This window comes from Epinephelus fuscoguttatus, linkage group LG9, assembly GCF_011397635.1.
Source record: "Epinephelus fuscoguttatus linkage group LG9, E.fuscoguttatus.final_Chr_v1".
In the NCBI taxonomy this organism is placed as follows: domain Eukaryota; kingdom Metazoa; phylum Chordata; class Actinopteri; order Perciformes; family Serranidae; genus Epinephelus; species Epinephelus fuscoguttatus.
The window spans coordinates 28,634,462-28,650,637 of record NC_064760.1 but is presented as its reverse complement, the minus strand read 5'-3'; the positions used below and the strand labels follow the sequence as shown (position 1 = coordinate 28,650,637).

At 40.7% G+C, this 16,176-nt stretch overlaps 1 protein-coding gene across 3 annotated transcripts in view; it reads right to left on the bottom strand.

The window, feature by feature from the left end:
* gria3b (glutamate receptor, ionotropic, AMPA 3b) overlaps positions 1-16,176 on the bottom strand; it is a 107,526-nt gene that overhangs the window by 52,715 nt on the left and 38,635 nt on the right. For all 3 annotated transcript variants that reach the window (XR_007450058.1, XM_049585667.1, XM_049585668.1), the window contains exon 4: positions 582-769. Coding sequence is in view for 2 of the 3 variants with exons in the window: in XM_049585667.1 (XP_049441624.1) it covers positions 582-769 (188 nt within the window). In the remaining variant the exon portion in view is untranslated. The remainder of the gene's footprint in view (positions 1-581; positions 770-16,176) is intronic.

The following is a 16,176-nucleotide window of genomic DNA, read 5'->3' as shown; positions in this document are numbered from 1 at the left end:
AGGGTACAGTATAGGCTCTGCATAGAGCTGACGCACGAGTATAAATCCCGCTTAATGAGAGCGGCGAGAGTGAACCAAAAAGCGGTGGGCCTTAAAACCACAGAACTGAGGGAAACTGCAGAGTTGATGATATTTCTCTGTGGGTTTGTCACTATGAGAGACACCTTTCATAGTCATTTGGTCAGTAAGTTTTCGAAAAACACTGATTAGAGCATCTTTAAAAGCTAGTTATGGATCAAGCTCCACAAATGTGCATCCTACATTTTCTATAATGCAACTCAATAGCATCTTTTGTTAGATCCTCCTTGTTTGTAAGCAGCTATCTCTTTCACACTCCTCATATTAAGGTGTTGTTATTAATATGATTCCCAGTCCACCTCAAGATCACCACGGCTACTAAACTGATATGTACAATATAGTGGGTTGCGTGGCCCCTTTAATATTTGTTTTTCTGTACATTTAATTTGCCTGCTATTTATGTGACTAAAGCAGGTGGCAACCAAAGGGCTCGATGCACAACGTAGGTGTTTGGTTATATAATCCGCAGGCACTACCACGTGTGCAGCGAGTACGAGGCTCACCTGTTCTAATATTGTGTTGATCCTGTCCACCTCGCAGTCAATCACAAAGCGCTTTTCCTGCCTCCTGTCCATCTCCTCAATGATGCGCTTGAACTCTGCTGCATCTGTTGTGCCACTAACAGAGCGAGCGGTCACCTGCCAGTTGTTCGCCACAGCTGCCTCCATGATGGCCTGCAGTATAGAAAAACCTAGACGGAGAGAAAGAGAAAGAGTGACCCAGAGGATTACACACAGAATAGACTGGCTCACAGTAACAGTTGTGGGAAAAAAAAAACGAGTGGCTAATTTATTCTAGAGAGGTTTTTTGCTTGGATCCAAAGGTTAAAGGCCATCTCATTACAATCTAAAATAGCATTCAGAAGTCTGCAGGCCCCCTAAAATATTATCAAGCGTCTAGACTTTGTGTGCAAGTGTGGTAGCAATTGTGAATTTAAATTTGCATATTGAGGAGGCAATATCCTAATGAAGTGAAAGGACAGGAATCGTATCTCCATATTATTAAAAGATCAGCGGGTGATGTTATTGCGCTCGGCATCAATTAAATTATGGCACTTAGCTCAGCCACATGTTAACTTTGACAGTGTGGTGAAACACATCGCAGCCCGTGTCTCCTTGGAGGATTGTGCCAACTCATTTAAAGATAAAGACGATGAAAGATTCATCCAGGCCAGTGGTAGAAAGAGATCATTATGCTACCAGAAGAATGGAGAATGAGCCCTTCTAATGATTAATTCACACGTGAAATATTTTCATTTAACAGAGCGCTCAGAAACACTATGGTCAAATCACATACCACAAAATGAATAATGTAGTCCTATTTCTGGAGGGGTAGATTGCACGTAGCACGCGCTGAAATAAAAATGGCTTAACTCTTCTCCAGTGTACAACGGGCGAGAATGAACATGAAGGTTATTAATGAAAATCAAGCACACTGCTGGTATTTCATTAAGCCGTGGACAATGCAATTGCAAACTGTATGTACAATAAGCTTCTTTTCCATCTCTCTCTGTTCATTTCATGTGGATAACTGATACAGAAAGGGAGGAAAAATTTGCAGTAACAGCAAATTTTGCGGCACATTTGGACATATGTAGATCTTACATGACGATTAATATCATTGCACGTGATTGGGTATTATGCAAATTGTCTGACACTCTAAAAAGCAGCGTGCAAAATCAACATTTGTCATATATTTTTTTCTCTACTGTGAGCCATTTCTCCGCACAACCTTATCTCTATGAACCGGCTGCAGACAGCCAACAAAGCCAGCGCAGAGACCAAAGACACAACAACAGCTATAACAAGAAAACCACTTTGTGACTCTCTTCATTTCTCTGCTTTTTGCATTTCCCTTCTTCCCCATTCCATCTGAATGGTCAAGCAGCCCTTTTTTTCCCGACTCGTAAATGCTCTGAGACTGCACTCCCTGTGTGCCGCTGCCTCTGCAGCACATCCCCACCAGATGATCTTTTGGCGAGCGGCACAGCGAGCAGCGGAGACCGTCGCACAGTGTGTCATCTGTCCAGTGGAGAAATGGCACACTGCCTGGAGACATCAGCCTGCCCGACCTCAAGGTTATCTGCCAACGTCAGGTTATCGGGTCACATCTCCAAGGAGATCAGCCTATAGTTTACGAATGTAACTTGTAGCACAACAGTGAGCTCAGATTATATGTTGAGGGCATGTAAAGGCTCCCGTGATGTCTCTTGGAGGTTTCTGGGTCACAGAGTCGGTTTAAAGTGGCAACACTTGTACATCTGACGTGAAACAGCACGGGACAATATGAAGCAGTCTTAAGGCATCAAATTGTCTGACGCAGGTTTTATTTTTACCTGGACAAAAGCCACAATTTCTTCAGGAAAAGAAATATAAAAGTGAAGGGAAAACATCTGAGGCTTTTCTGAAGTATCATCATTTTTACATGAGGCACGGCAGCAGCAGTCTCTCATGTAGCATACCTCCTCACATCTCCCCTACCTAAAGCAAAAGTTACAGAATGAAGGTTTGAATAACATGGATGCATTATTCATTTTCCTCAGGCATATGTTCAGAACCTCACCAACCACAAGCCAGCTGGATAGCATGGCAGTCTTCCCAGCAATAAAAGCTTCTCACATTAAGAGATGTCATGCAGATTAACTGGGTCAAAATGGTCTCTGTTGGTTTGGAAACTGCCGAGAATTCGACTGGTAAAGGCAAAGATGCCAATCAACCACATATCACACGGTAATCACGTCGGGAGAACGACGTGCAATGCACATGGGTTAAGATGATATGGTGGGTATTTGTTTCAGGGCTGCGAGTATCAGTGCAATTACTGATTCCTGTGCTGCTTGAAAGACACAATAACATGTCTCTGAAGATTTTAAATGGCAAAAGAAAACACAAATGCCCACAGGGGAACGCTCCGAGGATTACAGCTCCATATATTTAGAGTATCTGCAGTGTTCTGTCTAAATAAAACGGGCATTTCCAATTTTCATTTCCGAGGTCTGAGGTGCAAGAAAAATGCTAACTCGTCTGTGAACGAAGTCCTGTCAATCAGATTAGAATCACAGAGGGCTTTTATTTTGAAATTGGTGATTTGTGCGGCGCTCATCTCCTCCCGCCTCCAGCAAACCCTGAACTGTGTTGGAACAATTGGATTCATTTAAGATTCACAGAAGATTCCATGCCTGCCTAGTTTTACATTTGTATGGAAATTAAGAGATGGAATCTGGTGGTGGTAAATAGTCTGTCCAGAAATGGATTACTTTTGCTCCGTTTTTTTTCTTTCTTTCTACAGTCAGCAGAAAAGTTTATGTTTAGTGATGTAGACTTCAAAATCAGACATGAACAAAATCCTTTGAGCGCAACTTAATCTGACAGCAGCAACAAGACCGACAGCTCCTGTTTCATCTCCACCTGCGAGTGAAAAATAATAAATCATTTTGTTATTCCATGCTTCCCTGCATAAATTTACATCTGACAGTCACCCCTTTCTGCACCAGAGTTTCAGCTTCAGCCAATCAATAGATTCAAGCTCCCAAACAGCACAGGAGACCTCTCATAAATGCTTTTGCTGCTGATATTTATTTGGAACATGGGGGGAAGCTATAAATCCTTTTCACCTCTTCGCCTTCAGGAGCTCCACAGCTGTGTTGCATCTAAAAATGTAATACAGTCAACTACATAAATTATGGAAGACAACAACAAGATTTCCTTATCACCAGTGATAAATCCCTGCTCTACAGATGCCGCAGCAGCGAGCAATAGCTTCTGCTGATCATGCTCCTCAGAGCTAATCATGCCATCGAGACAGGGAGAGTGCTAACATGCTGGAATGCTCGCTGATGCCAGTCACACCATGTGCTGTATTCATGGAAAAGTGTAGCATAGAACAATAGCATAATTGTACAAATTAGCTGCATACATATACAAATATGTGCACTCATCATTGACCGTATTAAAACAATGGACATAGCCACCGTGACGTCACCCTCTGGTTTGTTAGCTCCTGTTTAGCAGCCTTTAATTTGGCATTTTTGCTCTCGCCATCTTGGATTTTTGAAGTCAGGAGTGACCATATTTGGACAACAGGAAGCTGTGAGGAGTGAGGGATGGATCTGACTCAGACTGTGGTGACGCCTTGCAGACAGCCTGTCACTCAAAGCAGCCAATCCCTTTGTTATGAGTATGAGCCTTAATAAAATTTAAACAGGTGAGTTATATAAAAGTTTTCCCCATGCAGCTGTCAAGAACAGGAAAAGTAGTCACAGAGAACCATTTTTTGTACCAGGCTGCAAACATGTTTATTTCTGTTGTAAAGCTGGGCATTTGAACATGGGGGTCTATGGGGATAAACTCTCCCAGGGAGCCAGCCTCAAGGGGCCATTTAAAGAACTGCAGTTTTTGGCACTGGCATTCCTTATCCCCACAGGGTGCCGCTTGGCGCTCACATTCATGTATGTTGTTTCTACTTAAGTCACAGTACATGGTAGTTACTGAGTAAAACTGAGGAAGGAAAAAGAACATGTGATGATACTGCATGAACAGTATGTTGAGACTGATTGGGACATATGCGTATTTTACATTTTTATAGACTGCACAAATTTAAAGGCGGAGTCTGTGATTCTTGACCAATACACTTTCTGTCAAAATCAGCAGATATATTGTCCTTAGGGTCAGCTAACTGTCTCTTTGTATGAGCTGAAAAAAAAATCAGTGTCCATGGCTCTGTAAAGGGTATATTAAATTAAATTGTATTTTTCAAATTCTTACTTAATTTTGATCATAATCATTATTATTCATGGTGCATTAGTGTTCTAGCATGGCCTTAGGAGTATGTCACTCTGCAATTCACTACACATACTGCTTGTAATGTGTGACAAAAAAATTGTAATCATTTAGAGTAGAGTAAGAGAGGCAATAGATTGTATATTGAGCAGTATGTGATTGAGACAGGTGGGCCAATAACTGTGTGTAGGTTATGAGTAGTGACTGCACTGGGCTTATGATTGTATAATCACAGCTGCAATGGATATTAATGTATTGTATAGAGTAACTGAACGCTGAATCCACTCTTTTGAGTGAGTAAATGATATGTACAGTTACTCTATTACACTGTCAGTTAGGGGTGTGCCATGTCATACTGTTCATGATAATACCGGTATAATTTTAAACATGATTTAATAAAATTTTCATGGTAGAAATTCATATTGTGAAAATAGCAATATCCCATCTTGTTGATGAAATGATGTCATAGTGTAATGCTAAACAACGACAAGCATGGCTGAAAGCTAAATTGAAACTAGCCCCTACATTGTTTTGCAGTACATGTATATACTAGGCATTACGGTCAGAGAGTGTCAGAACTGACTTTAAAATAAAAGCGACCTTCTGGTGAACATGTTGGGCAATTTGACATTCATTTGTTAAGTCAGTCAATAAATAAATAAATGAAATGAAATTAATAAATATCAACAAATAAATAAAATAAATGACAATTTTAAAAAACCTACAGCCTGCAAACTATATTTCAGAATAAATTAAATTTCACCTGTGTGAACGCACCGTCTCAGACTGACACTCGGATGATATTAGGACATGCTTATGAGTAATTCCAAAATTAAATTAAAAAATTAAAGCCTTCTAAAATGTGATTAACAAGCTGTGTGCTCCATCTAAACTTTGATTAGTTCAGTAGAATGATCACACTAGTATGATGATATGCATAAAAGGGTTAAATTAGTCATAATATTTTAGAGAAAATAAGTAAAAATCAAGATATTAATCATATATTGTGGCCTAGTCTAAAATGATCAAGGTATTATTTATAAGCCATACTGTCAACTGATTCCTGTCCCAGTCTGTGTTATTCATTGTAAATGTGTTTGCCTTTTTCTAGAGAAACCCAAGTAAGGCTGCTCTGCAGATCAAAAACAACTGAGAGAAACTGATGACGTTGCGTTGTTCACTCCTGAAGCACAAAGAAACATCCACCGCCCTCGCAGACTGTAAACAATACATGAGAGCAACGCTGCAGTTTATTGTCTGTAGGTGTATTATTGCGCATAAACATACAAAACGGTGCATCAGTGTTTCTATCGGCAAACGCTCTCAGGATGCAGGGCAAAGGTGAACAAATGTGAACTCAGAGGTCTGAGTCTGCTGGAGGGGACTGAAGATTGCACCTAAACACATGCTTAAACATGCTTTGCCTGCACGTAGGTGAACGTGCACGCAGGTAATTTGGAGACGTTTGAGTTTCTTTTTAAAACAGACTAGGAGTATAATGCTCATGACCTTTGTCTGCATCTTCGTGGCAGCATAATTATGGTCTCAGTAGTGCAGGCTATATTAAAGTGAGTAGAAAGCAGAGTTAATGTTAGCAGAAATAAGTGTAGGCAGTGGAAGTGCCAGTGGTTGTGGGGTCACATCGGATGCATGGCCGTGGGGGTGTGTGTTTGGGTCTGAGCGCATTATTTGAATATGTGGAGTGTTGAAGCTAAAACGGGGTATTAAATTTCTCTTTAATCTCAAACACACACTTGAAACAACTCTGTAGTTTGTGGCGCAGTGTATAAACGCCTGCGATGGCTGAAAACTCAATTATTTCTGCATTTTCCTTTAAATCTATATCAGAACATTGCAGAGTCTGCTAGCAAATCCCGACAGAGCCTAATGACGCCCCGTGTGCTTATAAATCAGAGCTGTTGCGAATGAGATGTTGTGGCAGTGTAGCATACAGCGGCTGAGTGAGAGCTGCAGTCCTCTTCTTCGTCTGTGAACCAGATCTTAACAGGATGAGTTTTGAAGCGTCACCCGTGGCGGCTCAGCGGTAATTGAATTGAGTTGCATCTAATCTCATTGCCCAGCTCCTTTGGTTCCCTGCCTCTCATTAGGGTACGGTGCGGAGTGTCACAGGCCTCCATCTCTCTCTTTCACAGCCCCCCCCCCCCTTATTTCTCACAACTGATCCAGGCTAACTAGGCAAATCAGAGAAACCATATTGCAAATTTCTCTCAGCATCCAGCTCAGCATTAGCCACAACTGGCTGTCAGCTCCAGCATCACAGCTATAAGACTTGTTTATATTACACAGCATCATCACACTGTGTCATAGTTGGTATTACACTAATCCACATCAATCCAAAATCTAATCTATTTATCTAATCAAATAATGAAATGTAAGTGAATAAGTCACCATCAGCAACACCACAGTACACAATAAGTAAAGGCAACCGCAAGCAACTTATTGTACCAGCTAACAGCCGAAAGTGAGAAATGAAGGGCACAAAAAAACTCGATCTGAACTCATTTTTGAGGGATCAAAGTCTAAAGCTCACACATGAAAAAGAGGCAGTGGTCGTTGAGCCAACAGTAAATGTGGCTGCTCTGCCCTCTAACTTGCCAATCCTCTGGTAAATGAGGGTCTCTGACTGGGCGAAACGCCCTGCTGAGCACTGTCCAGGGTCTCAGAGGGCATCAGAAACAACTGAATTGAAACCACAAAGATAATGTCTCCGACTCATAATTGTGGGGGTTGGCTTGATACCGGGTTTAGGACCGAACATTTCGAAAAACGGAAAGTGAACTTTACAGACACCAAAGCGGTTTCCTAGCTGCTGTGTGTTGCTATATAAAATTTTCCTCATTTAAGTTCACCCAAACTACAAAAAACATATTAAAGGTACACTATGCAGGATTTTCCTTAGAAAAACATTTAGATTCCTACATATAATCCCTTTTAACTATCACTTCTGACCCACTAGATGTGTGCGGTGGTGTATTTATTTACAGAGACTCTGTCCTCTGCCTGGATTTTTTTTATTTTCTCCTTATTTTCTTTGTTTGGGACGTTTATGGGCTTTATAAAAAGGTAATGACCAGGTGCCAAACTGTAAGCGGCAGGCATCTGAGAGACACTGTGCAAAAAAACCACAAATATAGTGTGACGAAATGCCAAATGACAGCGAATCTTGTTGGCTTTTACTTTCATTTTCACAGGCGAGCATGTGTACAAAAAGTAAAAGACAATCCTGCATAGTGAACTTTTAATATTCTGCTTTTTTGGTCTAGGTTTGTCCAAGTTTTTAGATATCTGTCGGTAAAATGTCACAGAAGAAATTCCATTCACTTCCACTGTTCTAGGGGTGGGAGCAGAAAGCTTACTGACAAATATCTCAAAATATCTAAAAAAAAAAAAAAAAATCTAAACTTTCTTCGTGGCTATATATGACTAAAATATTAATATGAATATGTTTTTTTGTTTGTTTGTTTGTTTTTTGCAGTTGGGGTAATCCAACTCTTTAACGCTGCAGACACTGCACAGTGCTTAACTGAAGGTCAGATACATGTTTTTAAAGATTAAATTCCTAATGGGTTTTTTTTTGTAATTATATGATACACTATATCATATACAGTTAAAGGGGAACACCACCTAAATTAAGAATTCCAATATGTTATTTCCATGGCCTTGGAGGTTCCAATCAATATTTGTGAACATGAGCTACTCTCTAAAAGCCAGAAACCAGAGAAGAAAGTCTTAAACTTGTAATGTCATCAAACATAAAGTCTGGAGCTGCTCCATAGACAATGAATGGGAGCCTGATTTTGTGGGCACACAGAATGTTTGTTTCTTTTTTTATACCCAAATGAGCTTTATTTTATTGTAATTTTCTCAGTGCTGGAACAGAAAATGTCCCCATATACTCAGAACATCTATATCTCATCTATAATATTTTTCCCAATTCACTGACTGCATCTGAAATTCCTTACTAACATGCTGTTTAGTTCACTAAAAATGTCTGAAACTTATAGTTTGTGATTTGCATACAATTTCCTTTTAAACATTACAGTATGCAAACACCGGACACCACCCACAATGCAATGTGACAGACTCCAACAGACAATAGTGGACAGGGACCAAGACAGTTCTGTAACATCAATAACCCTTCAATTTAAGTGAAAGTATAAGATTTCCCTTTGCTAGGAAAAATATATGTTTAAATTCAGCAGCGCCATCATAGATAAAGCATATAATGACAATGGTGAGTTTCTTCCTCTCCTTCTGCACAACACTGCCCTGACAGTGCATGTGTGTATCACATCTTGCAGACACATCTTGTTAATCTTTGAGGACATGCACAACCAATGTCCCAAACGGATGCAGGTAACACGAGTCAGCTATCATGTGTATGCGAATGTGTAATTAAAAGCAAGTATATCTCCAACCTCCGATCTAAGGTTGGCACAGGGTACTATGGTTACATGTCTCTAACTGGCATGGAGGCGCTCAAGAAGTTAAGTGGTCATTACAATTCAGTGCATCCAAAAAAAACCAACAAAAACACACAACTATTTATCCACACAAAAGTAAGGTGAATGATTCATAGCTTAAAATGGCCATTGGTAGGTAACTTCCGTATTTGAGTACTCGCATTAAATTATTATTAAGTACTCGAGACCTCAAAAAAAAAAAAAAATCCATTGTAAGAATAGGAATGTAAATTGTCCGACAATAGAAAATGATTGCAATTCAAAATTAATTTACTGAACAACTAGGCTTCAATTTGTCTATTAAAACAATTGAAACAGCCATCATCCTGTCTCTGCCAATAACATTACATAGGTTAGATGCAGTACACAGTTCACCATGTGCCTGGTAGCACCATTTAACACAGCAGCAGCAGCAGCAGCAGCAGCTAACATCCAGCACTGAGGAGTTTAACAGCCCCAACAAACTAACACCAACACCAAAACAGGTCAACTCGCTCAAAACCATCAGGTAATGTTAGCTGTGTGGTGCCAACAGTAAGCCTTGTCACTGTCTGTGTTCGTGTGGGCGGACTTTTACCAACTGTGTCCTGGTGCAGAGCTCACACTCCTGCAGCAGTGGTCTCATGATAAACAGAGAGAGGGGCACAGCAGGGCAAGGAGGCTCTGAGAGAAGCAATACACTGCAGTGAAATAAGATTTTACCAATTTTAATTAGTAAAAAAAAAATGTATATATAAAAGTCAAAAGGGGCAGTGGCAAGCACTCTATAAGGTGAGCGACTGGAGTATTTATGCCCATGCCTAGTGCATGGTATGTGAATTCCAACAAAGCTAATGTTAAAGGAGCAGTTCCAGTTGTGACGACATCACAAATTTGAGTTTTAGAACTCTATTTTTTAGATGTGGGAGACAGTTGTTCATACTTCCAAATATTTTTGGATCGTCTCTCTTTAAGAAGAGAGTTTAAGAGCCACTTAAACACGTATTTGTAGTGTATTTTTAATTGTAAATTTTCAGTGGACTATGCTATGGTAGTTTGTATTGTTGTTCACTTGTGTCCCAGAGGTGATAGTGCTGTGAGGTGCTTGTGGTGCACATGTGTATGAAGGTCTAGGAAAAATGTGGTACAAGTTAGTCTATGATCAAAGCAATCTTTTCACTGTGTTATATCATGTCAGTGTGTACATGGACAAGGACATCAGGTCGACAATGGACCGGTCTGAGGTGTAACTTTTGGATAGGATTCCCCTCCCCTGACGCTGTGTAAATTCACACGAATCTTGGCTTTAAGTGGATGAAGCATGTGTCAATACCGTAAATCCTTGCAATCCCGGTGGCCTTGGAATATCACAAAGCAGCCACAACAAGTAGGAAGGTCATAAAATAACAGCTGACAGCCTCCTTCATCTGCCTGTGCCGTGAACACACTACAAATGTCTACTTTAAATTCTCCAGATGTCAAACTATCACTATTCATTAACTACATCTCTATGTATGTCCTAATTTATAAATATTCCCAGAGCTGCTTCGTCTCTATTGTCTTCTGAGGGAGCTAAAATAAATACTTACAGTATTTAGGGCCTGGTGAGTGTTTGCCTCTGGGCTAAGTATGCTCACAGGGCTCTGAGGATCCCTCCAGTGTTTGTGCAGTGAAGATCAAAATCTTGGGGCCGGGAGAGGAAGACGGCTTTATATTTCCTCTCATTAGTCATCTGGCAAAGACCCACAATTTATATAAAATATAATATAATATACCAAAGCAACAGTCAGGAAGTCATTGTCTGATGGTTGGTGAAGAATGGGTTGGGAATCTCCAGGCAGCTATAAAGCTATGATAATTGTGGTGCCTTTGAGTAAAGTTTTTAATTACTGATAATTAAAAGAGGAAGAAAATATAGACTCAAACCAGGTCCACACAACTTATGTAATTTAGAAGAGGGAATATAAAGCGTACTGTATGAGCTCCTATGCTTCTCACTGCCCACGGGAAGAGGGAAGCTTTGCCTCCGTGGTAGAAACGTAGCATCCGCCGTGACGTGAATGCCAAAGTAGCCCCGAAAGTGTGTAGCCAAAGCTTTGATGTGGTGTTTACAGTAGGCCTATAACCAAAAACAGTTTCACTGCCAAGTGTTGTCCTAATCAAAAAGACAGCGTATGTCAAATCAAACAGACGCAGCATGCTGTCTGTATCTTTAGAAGTCCATACATGCAGGAGGGAGGAGAGTGGCGCTTTTCTGCTGTGAAAATCCACCCACAGACTTTTCAGAGCTTCTCCATCTCTCCCTGTCTGTCTTTGTTCCCTGGTCTCACTCTCTCTCGCACGGCTTACTGTGACGTATCAGCGCCGTGATGGGCAGCTAACACACACATACAGCTGTGTGTGTGTGTGTCTTGAGGGACTGATTGAGTGCACAAAACTCTCTGGGCAGCGTTTGGCTGATCAGCTGAAACTGAAGGACATACGACAAAAAAAAAAGAAAAAAGAAAAAAAAAAGTGACTTACCTTTATGGAAAAAGTCCATATATTATTTTACTCTTGTGTTTACCCTCAAGAATCTTGGATATTTTACGTGTTGTTTCTGCAAACAAATTTGCCCTGTGACGTAGTGTAACATCAAAGTAATCAGCATCCACTATGGCTGCATGAAGCAAAGGCCAGGACATTTTGTTATAATGAAAAAAAGAAAGAAGCTCCCAGCAGTAATTTCATGGCTGCTGAAGCTAGCAGTGGGTAGGTGGTAAAATGGCTTTATTCCAGGTTCAGTTAAAAGAGGACAGTGAGAGAGCATGGAGGTTTATTGTGTGCTTATTGTGACAGACGATGGCTCTCGTATCACTTCTTTTTAAGGCACAGGTGCTTGACTTGTAGTTTTTCAAGGGGCTACTGAATTACAGAGGTTGCTACTGCAGGTTGGTCTATCTGTATATTGGGATGTCACTTTGGAAATGATACCGCTTTATGTGTGCAAAATAAAAAAGAGAGCGAAAATGCCGGTGATGCATAGCTTCATCCATATTTCTTTAATATTATTTTTCTTGTGCATTTTATGGCTTCTCTGATGTGCCCTTTCTTGTCAGCGTGTCCAAGCTGATTTATTCTCCTGATGCATGCATAATTTAGCTGTTATGAAGCCGGCGTGAAGGAGAGGGGCCACTAAAGCACAAGAGGCATATGTGTGTGTCTATGTGTGTGTGTAAAAGTCTCAGCTGGGTGCAGCTGATGCGCCATTATAGTGGCTGTGATGAGACCACAAAGCCAGGGAAACAAGCTGCAGTCTATGATATAGACATGGTTGCAGTGGGGAGCTGGCATTCACACTTATTATCTCACATTGTGAGCAGAGAGTATAAATCAACAATTGTGGGTGACAATATTGCACTTGACTAGACATTATTTGTGTGAAATGTGTCGGAGTAGCATAAAAATGACTTGTATAACAAACTGAAAGGGAAGAAACAGCTGATGGTTTGCAGCATCACGCAGACAAATATTGCTCTGGCTTATCTGCAAAGTAATGGCAGCACACATGAAAACATGTCACCACACCTTCTGAACTGATTATGGAGAGGAAAAAGGGAATGGCCATTTCATGCCTGTCTTCATGTGTTTAATCACTGGAGTTTGGACTATCCTTTTGGTAGTGTATCACATTGCTTGATTTATTACGTTGTTTACAACAGTAAGAGCAATGCCAGACCACTACAATCAAATTAAAGCGCAGACTTGATTTGGTTTGCCATCAAAGGCATCCAGGAGAGCAGCGGGAGACATTAATTATTTGACTCTTTTAGGGAACAAAGGCAACTGTCTCTGGATGGCCAATTAGAGGGATTGTTGAAGAACAGGGAGCAAGGTTTGCTTTAGTTACAGTGTATCTGACTCTGCCTGATTGGCCCCCAAACCCCTCCATATCTGTCCTTCTATCCTTCTATCTACAGTGGCTTGGCAGGAGCTAGAAGAAATGAGGCTAACTATGTGCGGTCATCCAATCCTCCTATCCACAAGCCTCTTGGCCCTGTTGGCACATCGCTCTGCCAATTGCGCCAGGCTGGAGTTATCTTGTCTGCCTGTTTAGCAGCTGATCAACAGTGTCTGTGGTGAGTTATGAGGGTATAATACAAAGCCAGGCGGTCTTTGATTGATGCAACCAGAGTATTATTGATCAAACAGGGGGATTTTTAATGTTTTAGCATGCTTGTGAATGATTATATAATAATAATTACACGCCCACTGACATTAGCAGCCGCTACAGAGGTAATCACATGTTCTAAATTTCCATCCAGCTCCATATGATTTAAGAAATGTGCCCACAACTCCCACTTCAAGGAAATGCACAAACAATACTATGATCTGCATCCTTGAGACTTTCAAAATACTCTGAGACTTTAATCTGATCTGCACTGTTTATTAAACAAAAACAACACTTGGTGTTCACAATGCTATTTAGCATAAAAATTACAGCTCTCTCTAGACACAGACAAGATGCATGATATCAGGGCCGGTATTAAATGGTTTAACCAACAGATTGAAATTGAAATAACAAGCTACGGAGAGCCCTTCAAACACTCATAAAATGAAAATGAAATAAAACAAAAGACTGAATATTAAGACATGTTATTTCTAACACCTGATAAATATTAAGAGGCATTTAACATGCTTGTATGAGTGGGTTATGACTGTATTGAGTGGCTCATGTTAGCTGCACATTAGCCTTACAACAGTAATAAAGTGAACAGTATCTATTGCTCTGAGCACGCTGAAATACTAAGTTCTACCGTTTGACACGTTTGCTACACAGTTATCAGCCAACATGTGACTCAAATACTACACGAGCAGCACGTCAGAAGTGTGTGCATGTCCTCTGTCAGTGTCACGCCGGTTCCACTCAGTCACTTTTGTCACATGCAGTCAAGATCCTCTGACCCGCAATACACAAAAGGAGCTGAAAAATGATCCTGTTTCAATTTTACAGCCACCAAATGGCTTTTTGATTGGAATTTAACATTGGAAATTACTACAAATTAGCTGACTGCATATCATTTGTCCCTCTACCAAATGGAATGTGTCTGGTTAACATTCTTAATGGTTAAAATGTGTACTAAGCTGTTTTAAATGTAACATTACAGGAGCTCCATGCAACATTCAGAGCATTATTACAGCAGCAAACAATTTGCTATGTGAACATATAGTGGAGTGATGGCGTCCTGAGCACAGAGTAAAGTCATACCTCATCTGTGTGTGTTGTAATCCAAGCTCTCTGTTCTTTTTTGTTGTAGCCCATCCAGCCACATGCATGTATCCCACTGGCTAGCTAGTAGCCACCCCTCTGCACTGCTCTGATGTTGCAGTTACCACTAGGGATGTTCCTGGTGACTAATTTCCCTGTTGACTAAACAAAAATTTTAATTAAGACTAGTCAACTAGGGGAGTCGGTGGCTTAGTGGTAGAGCAGGCGCCCCATATACAAGGCTGTTGCCGCAGCGGCCCGGGTTCGAATCCAGCCCGTGGCCCTTTGCTGCATGTCATCCCCCCTCTCCCCCCTTCACGCTTACCTGTCCTGTCCAATAAAGGCAAAATGTCCTAAAAAATACCTTTAAAAAAGAAAAGACTAGTCTAAAAACGAGAAAACAGTTAAAATTTAGCACAATTTATTGTTAAGTATTTGAAACACTGTCCCCCCAAAAATACTGTGTGCATTAAGAGCCCTTTGAAGCCTTTAATCACAATCTTCAACAACCATGTCGGATTTTAAATGCCACTGAAGTACGAGACTCCGTAACGTGCGCCGTAACGTGACGGCAACTCAGTCAAAAGTTAACCACTAAAATAACACCTAAAATAAATACATTGCCTCTGAAATGTGGGGCACATTGAACCTTGCAGATTATCTGACAGAAATGATAGCAATTCACTTTAAAGTTAATAAAACAACATCGAAATTATAATTAAATTTCAGCTGAAATGAGAGGCATTTAGCGCTGTGCAGTATGAATGTAAACCCTGCACATTATCTGACAACAATTCACTTTAAGTTAACAAATAATTTAACATCTCAAAAAAGATTAATTGCTGCTGAATTCATTTTCTGGATCAAAGTATCGCCAAACGGTGCTGGTTTGGCGACAGGACCAGAGGACATGTCTCTTATTTCTCACCATGCTGTTTTAAAACTGCAGCCTATTCGAGCATTACTTTGGTGAGGGGGACTGCTGTCTGGCTCTGTAGCCCCTACTAGTGGCAGGCGGTTACATGACAGTTAAGCGGCATTGTCCATGAATAAAATACTAATTGGTTTAACCAACTAATATTTCTGGTGCTGACTAGCAAGGGAGCGGACGTTTAATTGGTTAAACGTCTAATCGTGCGCATCCCTAGTTACCACCACTAAAGTTATGCCTCGGTGACATTATACTATTGCAATGTGACTACATCACAGAAGCGTACATCTCAGTTGATCAGTCTCTTAATACCAGTGTCACTTTGTTACCCAGTTCTATCCCCAACCTGTGGTTTTACTGCTAAACTAGTGCTATGCTCTGTGTGCGCTGGGGCTGGGGATCTCACTTAAATTTGTATTTTTTATTTTGTAGCTTCTCTCCTCATGTGTTGCGTCTGGTTTTACTTCCTGTCTTTGTGTGTTTTCCCGCCTGTTTTCTGTCACACCTGTCCCATTAGTCCCTCCCTGTTCCCGGAGTCTTCTCTTCACACCTGTTCTGTATTAGTCTTGTCTGCTCCATCCTTGTTGTTAGCCAATCTCCATTTCCCTCCTTTTGCCCATGTCTTCCTACTCCAGCTGTGTCTCACTCTTGTGATTAAATTTCTGTGTATACATACCT